The 18422-nt window shown below is 42.0% G+C and overlaps 1 protein-coding gene and 1 long non-coding RNA gene across 2 annotated transcripts in view; one reads left to right on the forward strand and one right to left on the reverse strand.

The window, feature by feature from the left end:
• A2ML1 (alpha-2-macroglobulin like 1) overlaps positions 1-13924 on the forward strand; it is a 33185-nt gene extending 19261 nt beyond the window's left edge. Inside the window, exons 23-36 of the mRNA XM_064479026.1 lie at positions 174-257; positions 1805-1981; positions 2141-2222; positions 2582-2738; positions 3877-3951; positions 4132-4294; positions 5633-5847; positions 8385-8600; positions 8774-8901; positions 9047-9137; positions 9622-9690; positions 12445-12547; positions 13095-13136; positions 13672-13924. Coding sequence (XP_064335096.1) covers positions 174-257; positions 1805-1981; positions 2141-2222; positions 2582-2738; positions 3877-3951; positions 4132-4294; positions 5633-5847; positions 8385-8600; positions 8774-8901; positions 9047-9137; positions 9622-9690; positions 12445-12547; positions 13095-13135 — 1601 coding nt within the window. The 3' untranslated portion in view covers position 13136; positions 13672-13924. The remainder of the gene's footprint in view (positions 1-173; positions 258-1804; positions 1982-2140; positions 2223-2581; positions 2739-3876; positions 3952-4131; positions 4295-5632; positions 5848-8384; positions 8601-8773; positions 8902-9046; positions 9138-9621; positions 9691-12444; positions 12548-13094; positions 13137-13671) is intronic.
• The window catches only part of LOC105098168 (uncharacterized), a 27583-nt gene continuing 9161 nt past the window's right edge, over positions 1-18422 (reverse strand). The window contains exons 2-4 of the long non-coding RNA XR_004134090.2: positions 3189-3324; positions 1918-2022; positions 1-346 (exon numbers count right to left, since the gene is read on the reverse strand). This is a non-coding gene — a long non-coding RNA (uncharacterized LOC105098168). The remainder of the gene's footprint in view (positions 347-1917; positions 2023-3188; positions 3325-18422) is intronic.

The raw sequence follows: 18422 nt of genomic DNA on the forward strand, positions 1-18422 counted from the left end.
GAATTTATTTTTAGGGAAGACCACTATAAATAGGGTCAAAAAACCTGCCTCTATCCCACAGAAAGCACTGGGGATGGAAAATCTAGATTATGACAAGTTTTACCATGATTTGGGCTTGAGAACCGCCACTGTTTCCGCCTTCTCTTGTTTCACCTTTTCTCTGTCTCTCACAGGAAAAGTGGTGAGAGAATCCATCTCCCTGGAGGTCCCCGCGGATGTTGTTCCCGATTCAACCAAGGCTCATGTTGCTGTTCTGGGTGAGCAATCAGAGATGCTGGGCTCCGAGAGGGGAAAACGGGGCCGGCGGCTGCCAGGGTATGAAGTGGGTTGAAGCATATGGACCTACCTGAAGAAAGGTGTGAAAGAGGCAAATAAATTTTCATTCATTTTATTTCTCAAGGGGTGGTTTGTGCATTTTGTTTAATTTTAATTTGGGACCTGATGTATAAATATGTTTTGAAATTTTTAAGTGGAATATAATGAACAGAGTTAAAATTATTGACAGACTAGATTAGAAGCAATGAAGGAAGAAGAGCCTATTTTATAAAGTGGACAAATGCAGCCTGTGCAGTACAGGTGGGATTAGACAGACGTGAACTCTGGTTAAAAACAGAGAAGAGTCTGGACAGGAGGAAGTTAAAGGTCATTGAAGCTTGTTATGCAAATAGGTTTAGGTGGTCTATAAACTGGGTGGAGGGGAGACAAAATGTTTGCAGTAATCATTTAAAGATGAGGAATTAATTTATTTGAATATAGTTTTAGGAAGATTCAACCCTATTTACCTAGGCGACATCACTTCTTTGGGCAAGGAGAAGGAGTAAGTAGAAAAGCATATCAGGCTAGGTTAGAATCTCAGTTCTGCCATCTAATAGCCATGGGACCTCGAAAAGGTTAGTGAACAATTCTGATCTTTCTCTTCCCTTCAAGACAGTGATAATAACATATCTCTCAGAACTCTATCCAAAGATTAAATATAAAGTTCCCAGCACAATATCTATGACATAGTAGAAGCCCTACACATGTTAGGGTCTTTCTTTATCCTTACCCCCTACCAAGATCCCTCCAGGTTAACATTTCTCTGTTTTGACTCCTTTTGAGTCGTCCCTCTGGTATAGCACTCATTGTATTACATAGCTCACTGTCTGTCTGTCTTCCATACTGCACTGAGAGTTCCTTGAGGACAAGAGCCACATCTTTTTCATTCTTATTCTTAGTACAGTTCTTGCAGTTGGCTGACATTCAGTACCAGTTTATACACTTGAATTCAACTCAGTGACTAAAATGCAGATGAGTCACTTATGTCAGGCTTACTGGCTAAGTAAACAGAGGGGGTCAGTAGATATGACTTGGAAAACTGTATCAGGAGTGTGTGTGTTTGGGAGCGACTTGGTGACTTGGAGGGGGATGTGTTTGTACGCAGTGGAGGCACTGAGAGATTGAGGCTAAGTATTGCAGGTTTTGTTACACCTGTCCTCAGCTCCAGTGACATGTCTTTTTGAAAGCCATGAACTTCCTTAGGGTGGCCTATGTATCTCTTTGTATATTCCAGCACCTTGTATATACCCATTATTACAGTACTATGATGTAATTGCTTACAATGAATTAGAATTGCATTGTCCTGTAGTTGTGCGCCCCTCTGACTATGAGCTCTTTGAAGTAGAGATTGTTTGACTTGTTGTCTCCCAGGCCTCAGAGTAGGAACTCACTAAATGATAGCAACACGTGTTTGTTAAATGAATGATCATAACTCTTAAAGGTTCCTTCTTCTACCACCACCTTCTTTCTCTCTCCTTTTGGATCCCAGGAGACATCATGGGCACAGCCCTACAGAACCTAGACAACCTGGTGCAGATGCCACAAGGCTGTGGGGAGCAGAACATGGTCTTGTTCGCCCCCATCATCTACGTCCTGCAGTACCTGGAAAAGTCAGGGCTGCTGACTGAGGAAATCAGGTCTCGGGCAGTGGGTTTCTTGGAGATAGGTGAGTTGGTTCACTCTTCTTGGATGCCTTTGCTCTCGGGCCTGTGAGAGGTTAATAAGACAGGGAGGTTTAGCTCCTGGAGTGTCCCTCATCCTTGAGAGCCATGGGGGTGTTTTTTGGAGTTGTCACGGGGATCTAAAACCACCTCTGGCTTCCCAGGGTACCAGAGAGAGCTAATGTACAAACACAGCAATGGCTCATACAGTGCCTTCGGGGAGCAGGATGGAAATGGAAACACATGGTAACATTGCCCGATTCCAATGCGTTCTGTACCCCAGAGCATAATTCTTGAACCCTCTGGAACTATCCCTCTGCCTCTCGCCTTGCCCCCACTCCTCCTTGCTCTCTGTCCTCTACCACTTTAATACTGTTTACTACAGCGTCATATTTGCTCAAGCCCCGCCTCCTTCCCCTGACCTTGCCCCTCCCCAGTTCTTGCTGCCATTAGTGCTTACTAATGCCTTCCTTTTTCTGACTTCCTACGACATTATGTTTACTTGTCTCCCTTTCTGGAATCATACGCCAGAATAAACTGTAGGATGATTGTATCCTCACCTAGAAATCCCCCTTCATGCCACATTTCCCTCCTTACTCATATAGGCTGACAGCCTTTGTCACCAAATGTTTTGGCCAAGCTCAGAAATTCATCTTCATTGATGACAAGAACATCCAGGACGCTCTCCACTGGCTGGCGGGAAACCAGCTCCCCAGCGGCTGCTACGCCAGTGTTGGGAAGCTCCTTCACACAGCTATGAAGGTGCGGGTCTGCCCAAGGGGGACGCTAGTGGGCGGCAGGGCGGTAATTTGAACCATAGTAGCTGGACTCCGGTAATTTGAACCATAGTAGCTGCTCCCGCCCATTCACTGTACTGCCTGACCCCCCTCCACCCTCCCCACCAAACACAGGGCGAGGTGCTGGGGCCGCGGGACAGCTTGTTCAGTTCAGAACATACCCAGGGAAAGAAAGAAAGACCAGCTTTCCTAGAGGAATCATTATTGCTGTTCCAGAGCTTGGGTTACAAATCTTGAGCATTGAAAACAAGATCTCTGTATAAAATTCGTCAGGATTCCTTCTGCAGGATCTTACCAGTGTCCCCCATACCAGGGAGAAGTACAAGGCAGGATTTGACTAGAACAAGATCCTAGAGATTTTTCCTCCTCCTGTCTTACCAGAGCCGGCCAGAATCTTAAGAAAGTCATCACTTACGTTGTCAAGCTTGGTCGTTTGTCCTTAGCAGTAACTCCAGAGTTAAACTCCTCAGGTTCAGGTCCCAGTCCTTCAGCTTATTAGTTGTGTATTTCTGAACAAAGTACTTAACCTTTTCAAGTGTTTGTTCTCTTATCTGTAGAATGAAGATAATCGTTTAGATTAGTTATTTTCAAAAACTTGCTAATAGACTTCTGTGAAAGGCACTAATCAGGGAAGGTGTCGCCTAATCTCCCCTGGAGAAGAGGCTGGGCTTCGTGCTACTTGAGGGGAAGTCCATGTGGGGAGGCTCCAGATTCAGTAAGAAAATCCAGATTTCAGGATAAAAAACCACATTATTTTCAGAGGGAAAAAAAAAAAAGAGATTTTCTCCTTATCCTCTCCCCTTTCTTTTCTTTTTTTTTTTTAAACCTGTTCCTAACCCTTTTTCATGGGTTTCCTAAATACCCACTCAGAGCTGAAGACCTCACGTTACCTTTTGCAGGTTACTATTTAAGGCTGTGCAATTATTTAAGTCCAGTCAGTTCGCCCCGGAGGCTTGGGGCTACAGTCAGCCTGTGGAAAGGAGTGCTTTTTTTTTCTCCCCCAGTAATTCATCTGTTCAGAGGGACACCTTTTTCCAATTTGCACACAGGTCTTGCACGTGCTGGCTGCTGGCCTGACTTCCTGTCTCCCTGCTTCCCTCTAGGGTGGGGTTGATGATGTGGTCTCGCTGACTGCCTACATCACAGCTGCACTGCTGGAGATAGGAAAGACCAAAGACGTGAGTTTCTCTAGCTCCTCCGCTTAACGCTCTTCTGATCATGCCTGTGTCTAGAGGAATTCACCACTGTTTGTCCCTATTTAGCCTTTTAAACTCGGAAGAGGATAGAATGGTTTCCTTATCACTTCCCATTTTAAGAGGAATGCCTGATAAATTCAGTTCTTCATCTTCACTTTTTAGGATCCGATGGTGAGTCAAGGTCTGCAGTGTCTCAAGAATTCTGTTTCCTCCACCACCAACCTCTACACACAGGCCCTCCTAGCTTATACGTTCTCTCTGGCTGGGGAGATGGACATCAGAAACATTCTTCTTGAAAAGTTAGATCAACAGGCTATCATCTCAGGTATGTCGGCCATGGTAGGAGTTTTTGAAATTATGAAAACATGCTGAAAATATGTGCAAAATTTCCCTAGTCTCCATAGTCCCATCTATACTCAATTCTAGGATTCCTTTTAGTAAAAGTTAAGTCTTAAAAATCATTGTTGAGAGTTTCACAGGAAAGCCCCTGAAAGTTCTCAAAAGCATGTTATATTTTTCACATGAAAAGAAATAGATGGCAGAAGAAGTATTGGCGTTGGAGAATCATCCTTTTGCAGGCATTTAACAATTCTTTAGTGTAAAAAATCACTGAGGTTGACGGGGTGAGACTTAAATGTAGAGATTTCTCCAGCTCCTTTTCAAACTTTTGGATGTATTTAGAATAATATCCGATATTCTAACAGATCTTATACATAAAACAGTAATGCATTTTATTTACCCTAGCCATTTATTTAAAATCATACTTCCAGGCAGCAATTTAATCTCAGCTTTTATTTTTATGAATTTCATTGCCAAGCTGCCCTCTCCTGGGGGCTCTGGGTAGTTCTTCGGCCTGTGTATACTATCAGGCCATGGAATGGGTGTCTCAGACGTGGGGAGACTTATACCCGCTCCAGTGAATATTGGCTTAATGTGCTTATCTCTTCTCCATTACCTCGCACTGCAGGCTCACATGTTTTCTTTCATGTTCTTCCAATTAGGTTGCTTCCTGTGGGCAATGTATTTATTATCTCTAAACTCATATTTAATTAGACGTCCTAGCTTCCACTCTCCTCGTTTCCACCTGCTGTTCTTTGTCTTCAGGCTCTCTGCCGTCTTGGCTGCCACAGAGCTTGGATTTGGTCTCCTGTTCCATTTGCGTGCCCTCCTGAGCATTTCTTCTGTGGTTTCAGAGTTCTGATGCATGTTTTGCCATTTTCATTCTTAAAATGTTAAACCTTTGATTAAGTAAAATAAATGTTGGAAGTTAATAAAATTCTGTGAGCCAAAAAAAAAAAAAAATTGCCCCTAAACACATAAGATTCTTATAAGAAGTTTCTACTTTCCTATCTCCATTAGCATTAGAATTTATAAATTAACAAGGGTGGTTAGGAGGTCATTGCTGGAGGCATTTATTGATGCGCCTGGCGTTACCCTGGGCAATTACATGTGGGTGTGCACACACACACTCACACACACAGAGGCATCCTTGCATATACATTGGTGGCCAATAAATCAGAAGATTTGAGAAGAATATTTTTCTGACTCATCATTAATTTTTGTTTGGTACCTTTTTTGATTTAAGGTATAGCATTTACAAAATGAATATGGGAGAGTCATTTCCTTCCAAGACCTTCCTAATTATGTTTTTTTTTCTCCATAGGAGAGTCCATTCACTGGAGCCAGAAACCTACTTGGTCATCGAATGCAAGCCCTTGGTCTGAGCATGAGGCTGTAGATGTGGAGCTGACGGCCTATGTGTTGTTGGCCTGGCTTAGCAAAGCCAGCCTGACTCAAAAGGAAATAGCCAAGGCCACTGGCATGGTGGCTTGGTTGGTCAAGCAGCAAAATGCATATGGGGGCTTCTCTTCCACTCAGGTGAATAGCCTGCTGTCCTACTCCTGCTTGTCAGGTAGGGTTAGATCCTGCGTGGAGAGAGAGGAAAAACTCGCCCTTGCCCTCTAGGTCCAGGGACTAATAATTCTACAGAAATGGAGAACAAGCACTTGAACAATATATAGAAAGATTCATAAAATTGGACCATATGAACACGTAAACAGTACTATATGCATTTAAGATTCTTCCTTTCTAGAGAACGAAACACCATGCGATCCTTGTTTTACATGTAAAGAGGACATCTATAATTGTGGCTAAATTTACATAGTCACAAGTTAGAAAGCCAACTATGGGGTCTGTAAGCATAAAGGCAAGATTTTATGGGCATACCTCCTTCTACTAATTCCAGATATTGAAAAGCTGATAAGATATAGTCTCTACTCTAAAAAGTTTACAATCTAGCAGGAAACATGAGGAAAACTTGTACACATTTACAAAGCAGAGTCTGGTTATAGAACGAAGATGCAAAAGGTACAAAATGCTATATTACAAAAGGGAGAGAGAGCTCACATCAGCTTGAGGGATAAGAAGAATCTTCCCGGGGGAATGGCGTTTGTGGTAGATCTAAAAGCACATGTAAAGTTTCGGGATGCAGCTACTGAAAGGAAGAGGGAATGGTATGAATGGAGACACCCATTTGCAAAACTGTAGAATGGCTGTTGGGAAAACTGGTTTAGCTGAGGCATCATGGGGCTTAGTTGAAAAGGTAGGGTTGCTTCATATTACGAAGAGCCTTGTATATCAGACTCAGGTTGTGCCTAATTCTGAGGAACTATTCATTTTTTTAGGCTTTGTTTCAGAAAGATTCATCTGTCACGTGGGGTATGGGATGATTGAGAGGAGGGAGATGCGGGATTTGAAGAGATAAGGAGTCTATTTCATTTCTTTGAGTTGGGGTAAGGAGAAATTGAATTAGCGGAATGGTTGTAGGGGGAAAAAAAGATGGAGTTGTAAGAGAAATTCAAATATCATCATAAAAACCATCTTAGATATTCACAAAGACAGAAGCCATTCATTCATTTGTTCTGTAAATAGTATTAAATACCTGCTCTTCCCAAGTCATGATGATATAGAAGAAAAGCAAGAAAATATATTTTTTGTCCTCATAGAGATTATAGCCTGACTTGTTGAAATTATGGCCAGTTTCACTGAGGAATGTGATCTGTAAATTAGACCTGGAAAAATGAACAGATCTTAACAGATGGAGTGTCTGACAAAGATGCCAAGAGTACTAAACTTGAATATGGTAATGACTTAATTGGGATTTTAAAAAATTGGGGGAGTCGGGGTAGAGCTCAGTGGTGGAGTGTGCTAAGTACTGGGTTCAATCCCCAGAACCTCCATAAAAAATTAAAAAACAAATTATATGGTACTATTCTTCATTCTTTCAGGGAGATTCTTGGTCAAAGATCAGGGAAGTCTTCCTTCTTGCTGCGCCCTCCCTAAATAGTTAAATAATTTTAGAAAGCAGTGGATAAAATGTTTAGAACTTTCAGCAACACATATATGTCGGAGTTGGTTTTCAATAAAATCCTTGTCTATTATAAGTATCACCCACTTTGGTTTTCAGCTGATAGTGAGGTCCCATTCCTTGAACTATTTCCACATGTCTAGCAATAAAACCCTCCTTGGCTCCAGTTCACAGAGTGCAGGCAAAAAAGTTGTTTGTAGATGGCCAAGCTGCACAGATATAACATGTTCACAGCTCCCTCTCGGTTGGTGGCCTGTCTTACTATTTGTATGTGATAGTGTGGTGTCCAAATAAAGCTTTTTATTTGAGATAGGAAGAGGTGGGGTTCCTTTATTCTGTAGTAGATATTTTATAAAGTTTCAAGCATATAGAAAGTCTTATTTCTATTCTTGTCACAAAGAGTGACGTGTGACAATTTTCTTTCACTTTCTTTTTTTCCTTCCCCCAGTTGTAATTTGTATAAATCAAGTTTTCAGAATAGAAAGGCTCAAACTTTTTACATGATGCCATGCTCTTTTAGAGACAGTTTGTCCGTCTTATTCCCAGATGAAGAAAAGATTGTCACATGGTATGATGGCTAAGAAGCCTTGTCCTTCAAGGAAGGATTTTCTGAGGATTCCCAATAATCTGTGCCTTAGAAGATCATTACACAGTTAAATAACTTTGGAGAACATGCAATTTTTAGGGTTATCAAGTTACTGCCATTTCCTTCCCAAATAAGGAAACTGCAGAATATATACTGAACAGTGATCCACTCACTTATAACAATAGCCCATTCTGAAGCTGGGTTTTGTTGCTGAATATGAATATTTGAGATTAGCCTAATGACCTGTGTATGTTCAATAACAACTTGATGGCGATTTCCTATATAGGCAAGACATGAATTCTCTGTCAGCTTCCCCAGCGTTGGTGCACGTGGTTCCTAGATACTCAGAAGAGGTATCATCCAAGTCAGTGAACATCCACCAGACGTGTAGGCTGCGGCTTGTTTGAGGTTAATTCCAGTGGCTCGCAAATTGGTAAGCCCATGCCTGATTGTCTCCCTCAGGATACTGTAGTCGCTCTCCAAGCTCTTGCCAAATATGCCACGACTGCCTACGTGCCGTCTGAGGGAGTCAACCTGGCAGTAAAATCGGCTCAGAATTTCCAGCGCACTTTCAACGTGCAGGCTGCCAACCGGCTGGTGCTTCAGCAGGAGACTCTGCCCAGTATCCCTGGTGTGTACACCATGGAGGCCTCAGGCCGCGGCTGTGTCTATGTGCAGGTAAGCAGGGATCCAGGAGATCGCGTGTGCATTGGGAAGGAGGGTCCGAGGGCATCTCTGCCTCCAATGGAACCTTCTCTCTATCTACCTTATTTGCGAGGAAAGTAGTTTGAATTGTACAGTCTTTAAAATTTTTCTCAAATCTGATTTGATTCTTTGTTTCTTCCTACCAGACGGTGCTGAGATACAATATTCTCCCTCCTAAAAGTGTGCAGGCCTTTAGTCTTAGTGTGGAAATGGGGAAAGCTCGGTGTGAGCAGCGTACTTCACCTCGAGGCTTGACTCTCACTGTCCACACCAGGTGAGGAAACTGGGGGTGGGGGAGTGGCACCTAGGTCCTAGAGGCTGAGCTCTGTGTGTGTGTGTGTGTGTGTGTGTGTGTGACACAGAGCGTGCTGAGAGGGAGGATAATGGGCTCATACAGGATTGCTTCTTTCTGCCCTCAGTTACGTGGGGAGTCGCAGCTCTTCCAATATGGCCATTGTGGAAGTAAAGATGCTTTCCGGATTCAGTCCCATGGAGGGCACCAAACAGTTAGTAAGTCACTTCTGCTTTCTTCATTTGACTAGCTCTGAGGGGGCCTAACATTATCATTAAAAAGCTGGTGAAGTGAGCATCATGGTTTATTTATTTTTTTCATTTCTTATTTTATTTTTAAAATTTATTTATTTTTTTTGGTGGAGGAAGTAATAAGGTTTATTTATTTATTTATTTAGCTAATGGGGGTACTGGGGATTGAACCCAGGACCTCATGCATGCTGAGCACACGCTCTACCACTGAGCTGTACTCTCCCACTGTGAGCATCATGGTTGGTATGTACAACTCATGACCATGTTATCTAAATGGGCTACAAAGGTGCGTCAGATATATGACATGGAAACTGTTACTGTCTTGGTTCCTTTTTCTTACCTTTTCCACAGTATTTATTGTTTCCTTGATCATGGCAGAGCTTTGGAAGACAACCTTAGGATATAGAGAAGGCTTTGGCTTTAAGTCTCCTTTTTCTTCTTTCTTACTCAGCTTCTCCAGCAACCACTGGTGAAGAAGGTTGAATCTGGAACTGACACACTTAACATCTACTTGGAAGAGGTAGGTATCAGGAACCGAACCAGAGAGCTTGACTGCTTATGTATCTTTGCAGCTTCCCTTCTAATCTGCATATTCTAGTGTCACATACACGAGGGTGAGGAACCTGGGGGAGTGAGTCCACAGCCACGAGATGAACTCTGCCTCCATGTTGGTGTACCATAAATTACCCTTGTGTGTCTCCAGGGCAGCACTGTCAAAGAGATACAAAATGGGAGCCCTCTATGTCATTTAAACATTTCTAGTAGTCGCATTAAAAAAATCGAAGAGAAACATAAAATTAATTTTAATTATATATTTTATTCAACTTTATATACCTCCAATTTTTAAAAACTTCACCATATAATTAATATACAAAGGGTTGATGAGGTATCTACATTCCTTTTTTTCCCTTACTACATCTTTGAAATCTAGTACGTGTTTTGCACTGATGGCACATCTCAGTTCTGAATGGCCGCATTTCAAATGCTCTTTAGTCCCATGCAGTATTACTGCTCCAGAGAACAACAGAGTGGTTAATAGCAGACTCTGGTGCCAGCCGGAGAGCTGGGGCTGACATCCTGGTTCTTATCTCTTGGGGAGCTGGGGGGTTGTTCCTTTCAGTGAACCCTGTACAGTTTCTTTTGAGACAACTCTGTTTAGTCTATCAGGAACAACTCTGGAACTGTGATGTAGTTATTTAAAAGTTTTGCAAAGTTTATGGTGCTTTCATAACCACCCTCCTTCTACGTAAGGAGACTGAGGCTGAAGTGACAGAGAAAGTGCTTGTCAAGTCATCCCGCTTATCAGTGGCTGAGCTGAGAGTAGAACCAGGGGATTCTAATTCCCACGATGCCATTCCTGAGACTGCAGTGGCTTGCTCATCAGGGAATGTATCCAGCCAGTGGGTGTCAGCTTCTGACTTGAGTCCTCAAGTCTGACAGTCTAAAAGCCAATTACATCTGTGATTATTTCCTTTTTCCTGTGTATCTTCTCTCCTTTTTTCTTGATCAGCTTCATTGGAGAATGATCTTATTCACATTTAACAAAAGTAACTTATGGTTTTATTCCTCTTCTCTGTTGTTTTTTGTTATTTGCTTGTTTGGTTTTCGTGCTCTGGTTCATTAATTTCTTCCTTTATTATTTCTTTCTTCTTTATTTTGGGCTTAATGGAGGGGGAAGGGATATTTTCTATAATTTTTTTTCCAACTTCTTAAGTTGAATGCTGAGTTTGTTTGTTTTTAGTCTTTCTTATTCTCTGATAAATTTAAACTATAAATTTCCCTCTAAGTACATCCTATCTTTGTCCCACAATTTTCAACAAGCCTTGTTTTTACTACCATTTAGTTCTGTATCTTAATTTTTTTTTGAAATGCATGGGATTTTTTAAAGCCATCCTTTTGTTACTGATTTCTTAATTTATTGCTTTATGGACTGAGACCATGATAGTGAGCCTCTGAAATGCACTGAAGTTTCTGTCGTGCATATTTGGTCTTTTTGGGAGATGGTCATTGTGTGCTCCAAAACAACGTCCTTTCCTTCTGCTGGGTTAAGACTCTGACCTAGATCTAAACGCCCAGCATCATTCTTTCTGCTGTTCATGCCTTTGTTATCTCTGCTTATTTTTCTGCTTGATCTATCAGTTTTTGAAAAAGTTCTATTAAAATTTCTAATTACAGTTGTTGATTTGTTCCTTATCCATTTATCTATGCAATTCTGTCAGCTGTTTCTTGATATGTTTTTCTACTATATACTTAGGCCTGTATATGTTTATGAACATACCTTATTCAATTTTCCTTTTATTAGTATCTACTGTCCTTCTTTTACACTAATTGTATATATGTGTGTTTTATGTATATATATTTCTTTGATTTATACACACACACACGCACACACAATTTTTGTTTTGTTTTGCTTTTTGCATTAGATTCTATTTGGTCAGATACTAAGGCTGCTATCGCAGCTTTCTTTCGGTTTATATTAGTCATTTACTTTAAATCTTTATGGTGACTAAATGATCGACAAGAACAGTGGTTCCAAAGATTTTTTTTCTCAGGACCCTTCTATACTCTTAAGTGACCTCAAGGAGCTTATGGTGATGTGAGTTACATCTATTGACATTTGTCTTATTAAAAATGAAAAGTGAGAAAAATATTAATTTATTCACTTAAAAACAACAATAATAAAATCACTATATTTCAATATAACATTTTATGAAAAATGTATTTCCCAAAAGAACAAAAAAATGGTGAGAATAGCAGATTGTTTTACATTTTTTTTTGCTTTAACGTCTAGCTTAATCTAAGAGAGTGAAAGTCTCCCGTCTGCTTCTGCATTCAATCCGTTGCAATATCACACATCAAGTTGCCCCCTTACACTTGTACAACAAAAGAGAATGAGAGTGAAAAAAAGCAAATAATGTCTTAGTATCATTCAAAAATAATTCTTATCTCAGAGACCGCCAGATACAGTCTTGGGGCTCCCTCGGAGTTCCTGGACCATTCTTTTAGAAGCACTATACCTAAAGAAATGCCTTTAGAAATCTTTTCCAATTAAGCATTTATAGCTTCACATCTAAATGTATAACATGGATCTTATTTTCTTGTTGTATTGGATTAATGTATACAATTGTCTTAAATTCTCCATGTACCTATCCACCTTTGTAACAAACATGGATTGAGCAGCTAGTAGATGCCAGACACTCTTCGGTGTGATGGAGATACAGAGTGTTATTTTTCACTTCTGTTGTAATGTGATGTTTGTCTGCCTTCCCCACAGCTCCGGAAGGAGACTCAGACCTATACCTTCACCGTCAACCAAGGCGTGTTGGTCACCAACCTCAAACCAGCAACCGTCAGAGTCTATGACTACTACCTCCCAGGTGAGGGCTGAAACCTCCCTGCGTCTCCCAGCGTATTTCTGCCTCCTTCATGATAACGCTCTTCATTTTAACAAATACTCCTTTCCAAGCCAAGTACACATAATTTTATTATCTGTTCTCCTAAAACATTTTAATTAAATTATATGCTGTTTACAAAAGTCTTCTGCACTAGACATATTTTATATAATGTGGTCCGTAGACTGAAAGAATAATGTTCTCTAAGGACTATTCTTTTTTAAAAAAATTGAACTGTAGTTGATTTACAATGTTTCAGGTGTACAGCAAAGTGATTCAGTTTTATATATACACATGCATATATATATTCTTTTTCAGATTCAGGTTAAGGGCTAACTATTCTTAATATTCTTGCTGTGATTATTAATTTACCACAAGCATGCAGATTGGAACCTTGCTGTAATTCTGAATATGCTCATAATCTGTAGAAATCCTTTGAAGAGGGTTAAAGCAGCAGCTTTTATGAAGTACTTCTCTCTCTCTGTACGTATGAGGCCTGCAATATAATAATTTATGTCATTTCATTTTATAGATGAACAGGCCACAGTTCAGTATTCCGATCCCTGTGAGTGAGGTAAGCCCAGAAGAGGGCAGGCTGGGCTTCTGGGGGGTGGGGGGGGGGGCGGTGGCAGTACTCAGAAGTTAGGGAGAGCTTCTTCTGAGTTACTGTTATGATGTTTGTATCTTTTGGAAGCTTATTTTTGATAAAGTAGACTTTCCTTTTTTGTGCCAAACTTTTTTTTTTAATTGAGGTATAGTTGTTGTACAATATATCCTAAACTGTTGAAGAGAGAATAATCATCTCCACAGCTTATGTCAGAAAAAGTTAATAGTGGCTTTCATATGAGGGGTTCTATGTGATTTTTTAAAATAGTGTCTTTTTTCTGGCCGAAAATTTTCCTAATTATTACATTATATGTCCTTTTTATACAAAAATACTAAGACAAAGGTAAAGATTACTTGACCCTACTTCCCTGAGATAACACTACTCATAGTAACCTCATCATGTGTTTTGTTAGTTTTTACCTGGACAGGAAAAAGCTCCTCTGTAGTTGTGAAGACTTTCTGAATGTCATGATGTCTTTTTCTGTCTTTGTTTCTTCCCCCAGGATAGAAGTTGGAGAGAGACTAAATTCATCCTCTACAACATTACTGGACAGCATTCTTCTGCCTCTTAAAGCAGCACTCAATGTGAATTCTCTTGTTAAAAAACAAAATACAACTGAGTAAATGTGAAGCTGTGACTGGCTCTGTGAGGGGACTGATGATGGGCGGCGTCCCACCCAGTGCCTGGAAGGTGCTCCGAGCGGTTGCACAAAATGCAACGTTTGTGTAAGAAGAAGGCGAGGGAGTAAAAGAAAAGAAGGGATTATTTTTAGGCCAGGACATTTTCCTTTCTGGGGTGCTGGGTGGGGAATGGCAAGGGTTTTACCACATAGGTTTCCTCCTTTTTCTCTGGGGCATGGAAAGGGCCCTCAAGGCAGATGACCTTGTGCCGACCAGAAAATTCCAGACTGGTTGATTAAGGTTGAAGTTGCAGTTACATTCAGGTATTAAATCTAGGTTTGGTGGCATGGGATTTAGCACAAGTGATGCCATTTTGGGCCTGTGGTTTTTCTCTTTAACACTCATTGACCAGTGAGTGGGTAACAGGTGAGCAGGCCTGAACTCAGCTAGTTCCCACTACTTCACAGATGCATAGGTGCCAGGACAAAGGGCTGGGGGAGACGGGCTGGCAATAATCGCAGAAAGGAGGGATTACCTGGGAAATCTCCTCGGGGTGGGATCATTGGTTTAGCCATTTAAGGGACTCTCCAGAGAGAAGGTGGTGACAGAGGGTGTTCCAGGGAAGATAAAAATGTCTTCCTGGAGGTTAAATCTAAGGGAAAATGTAATTTAGGGCCTTGGGAATAGACTAAAAAGATTTTTCCTTTTCTTCGAGAAGAAAATCTGTGCACTTGACTCCATATTTCTGAGGATTACAAAGGTTCTGTATAAAGATGATAATTATTCTTTAACAAAAACTCATATTTTGGCTTCTTCCTTAAACCTTTTGACCCAGACTTTGCAAAGAATTAAGTATTCAGGGAGGTGTCCAAGTAGAGAACCCTAATTGAGGGACTCTGTTTAGCCAGTCCGTCACTGCAGGGCAAACAGGGATTGATAACAAGAAAAGTGGCTGGCCAGGATTCCCTGCCTCCGCCTGACTCCCCCAGCCTTTGCCTGCTCCACTGGGTAAGCTCTTTCTTGGGGCAATGTTTTTGTTTTGGAAACAGGTTCAGAGGAGGCAATGGGATGGGGGTGGGGGAGATACGTGATATTTAAACAGAGAAGTTTCTCTAGGTCATTGCACCCTTTTACCCTGGGTGTCTGCACTCTGGTTTTGCTCCTCTAGACTGGAAATTCTAACCAAAAGAGTCAGGGAAAAGTAAGTCCACACTGTAGAGACATTTCCCTAAACCTAAGGCCACGCTTGCATAAACTGTTTGTTCCTTGCCTCCTCAACCCTAGACTCTGCCCTGCTCTCCTAGGAGCGTCGAGTGAGGGAAGATGGGGCGCATACCCAAAGGAGGCCACCCGCAGCCTGCCTTACCTTTTGGTATGGGGGGGGTGCGGGAGGACGGGGCTGGGGGGTAGAGGGTTGGGGAGAGAACAGAGAACTCTAAAGAAAAGAGGGCCGGTGGCCAGTGGGGAGGGTGTAGCTCAGTGGCAGAGCGCATAGCTCAGTGGTATAGTGTATACTTAGTATGTAGGTGGTCCTGGGTTCAACCCCTAGTACCGCCATTAAATAAATAAATAATACTAATAATAAAAAGAAAAGATGGCAGTCATGAATGTTCCTCCTATTCAGTGAACACCCCACCACACACACACACACACACACACACACACACACACACACACACACATTTGTGTCTGTAGCTCATACACATTTGGGTCTGTAGCTCCTACCAAAAACTTCCTCTTTTCTGCAATGGAGGGAGGTGGTGATCCTCAAGACTTAAGAAGTTATATCTGGGCCAAAAATGTTTCAAATGATTATAAAAACTATTTTTTATAACATCTGTTATATTTGAGAAGCAAGGTGATTTTAAGGATTAAGTGGCACTCGGCATTAAGGTGGAACGTAGTATTGTAGTACTTATGGTAAGTACTCATTACGTACATTTATTATATACCAGGTACTTCACCAGGCCTGGGGACACAGAGATAAGTAAAATGAGGTTTCTGAACTCAAGGAGCTCACAGACTAGTGGAGGGAGAAGACAAGCAAATTAACAGTCACACTACAGTGTACCCAAAACTAATGGTAGAAGGAAGAACACAAAGCTATGGGAGTGCACCTTCCCAGCCAGAGGTGATGGAGTGCTCAGGAAAAGCTTCCCCAAGTTGGTGCCTGAGCTGGATGAGCAACAACCAGAAAAAGAGGAAGCAAATTTGGGCAAAGTGAGCTACACGTGAAGAGGTGGAAGAAAGCGTGGTATTTCACCGTGTAGTTCAGTGTACTCATGGATGGTGTGTGTGAGTGTTTGTGTGTGAGTGTGTGTGTGTGTGTGTGTGTGTGTGTGTGTGTGTGTGTGTAAGCAGAGAGTGGTTCGATCAAGAATTGCTTTTTAGAAAGATCATTCCAGCACCAGAGTGAGGAATGGAGTAGAGGAAGGTAAAGCTGAAGTCCTGGAAATGACTGAGATGCTGCAGCAGTCCAGGCGAGAGCCGGTGAGCTGGCGGTGGGGAGGGAGAGGCGGAGAGTACTGAAGTCACTCACCGAGGAGGCAGCCCCAGGACAACACAGGGATAGCAAAGACAGAGTGCCCCCAGATGCCCCAGGAGAACAGTGCTAAGATTTATGTCAGAGAATGTTTTGCCTATGTTTTCTTCTAAGAGGTTTATAACGTCTTGTCTTTTGTTAAAGTCTTTAAGACATTTTGAGTATCACTGCTGCCTCCAGCCAGGGAGAGTTCTGTCCTTAGGGTTCCTGTGATTAGACTGAGACTGCCCAGGTGGTCCAGGACAGTCCATTTAAAGGTGTTGAACCTTGGCCACATCTGCAAAATCGCTTTTGCTATTAAAGTATCATCTTCACTAGGAATTAAGGCATGAACATCTTTGGGGGCCATTATACCTACAAGATGAGATCAAATAGGTACATTTTCAACACAGTATAATTGGCCCTGACACGGGTAAGTATAGCGTTCTGTGGGACACACAGCACATCTCATGCTGAAGAGGAGTTGAGAAAAACTTCCTTGTACTAATTATCTATTGCTGCATAACAAATTACCCCCAAAACATAGCGACTAAAACTATATATATATATATAATTTCACAAGTTTCCTGTGGATCAGGAATTCAGGAGCAGTTCAGCTGATGATTCTGGCTCAAGCTCTCTCATGAGGTTACCATCAAGATATCCGCTGGGACAGTCATATGAAGGCTTGGCTAGGGTTGGATTATCCTCTTAGAGTTGACTCAGATAACTATTAGTAAGAGTTCCTTATGGCGGGAGGCCTCAGTTTTTCACTATCAGGGCCTCTCCATCAGGCTGTCTGAGTGTCTTCCAGCATGGCTGGAAGCCATAATGTCTATTATTTCTGGATCTCCGAGGTCATACATCATCCCTTTTGCCTTATTCTACTCATTAGAAATGAGTCACTAAAATAGCTGACATTCAAGAGGAAGGGAATTGAGGACCACTTTTTAAAAGGAGCACTCAAGAATATTTGGACGTGTTTTAAACTATCTCACCATCTATCTGGTCCCCAGGGATAGTGTATCTATTAATCATCTCCATATCTCCCTGTAGGTTAGTCTCCACCAGATCCTGTTCTGCCTGGCTGTTCTTTGTGACGAGTGTGCTCAGCTTGTTTCAGATGCTCCTGACAGCTCTGGGAACCTGTACTTCTCACTGCTATCAGAGGGTCTAGTTGTGGTACAGCGTCTCCTATCTTCAACCCATGCCTGCAGAGTACAGTCACCACTTAGCTTCTCTGTGGTCCTGCAGCCTCACTCAGCAAAGCACTCCTTGCTGCTATAGTGCCAGGTGCCCTCTGCATCCTCCCGGGGAACACCGTAGCACGACTGCTTCTCTGAGCTATCTGGTCCCTTCCTCAGCTCTCTACCATGGCACTCCTCTCATTTCCGCTTCTCTTAGTGTGGGCATCACTGTCCCCAAGCTTCCTAAGAGCCATCCTGGTGGTATTTTGTGCCATCTCCCGGAATCCTTGCCTAGGTGTAAAACCCTGTATCCTGGGAAAGCACTCTCATATTAATAGACTCTCCGTTATTTGACCTGTGTCCTAGGTGCCTGGATTCAGCGCCTCAGAATTTACCTCGTGCGCCCTCTCCTGGCTCCTGATGGTATATATATGTATATACACATACATATACACACACATACATCCTGCAGCTTCTGGGTATAGTCTTTTTCCACGTACTTTCTTACAAAGTAAAATCCTCTGCCTTATCTTTAAGCAAGGGACAAATGATAGCATTTAACAGGGAGGAATAGGCACTTTTTCAGGCCCTGAGGACTCAGGGAGATCTAGAAATTCAACAATTTTGAGTACATCAATTATGATATCACCATCCCGATGTCTCAGCCCCAAAACGTGCTTTGATTTTGGCATATCTGGCTGCAACAGCCAAGTTCTACCTTCTCTGGAGCTGTTTCTCTTATGACAAAGCCTTGAGCCCAATATTCAGATTTTCTTGCCCTCAGGCTGCAGAAGTTGAGAATTTTTATATCCTTCCAAGAGGCCCTCTGACTTCATACTTGGCATTTAATTGCTTATTCAACACTCTCGGCATGTAATTCTCTCTCTATTGCTCCTCGTCAAAGCCATCCAGTTCCCCTGTCCTC

This window comes from Camelus dromedarius, chromosome 25 (genome assembly GCF_036321535.1).
Source record: "Camelus dromedarius isolate mCamDro1 chromosome 25, mCamDro1.pat, whole genome shotgun sequence".
NCBI lineage: Eukaryota > Metazoa > Chordata > Mammalia > Artiodactyla > Camelidae > Camelus > Camelus dromedarius.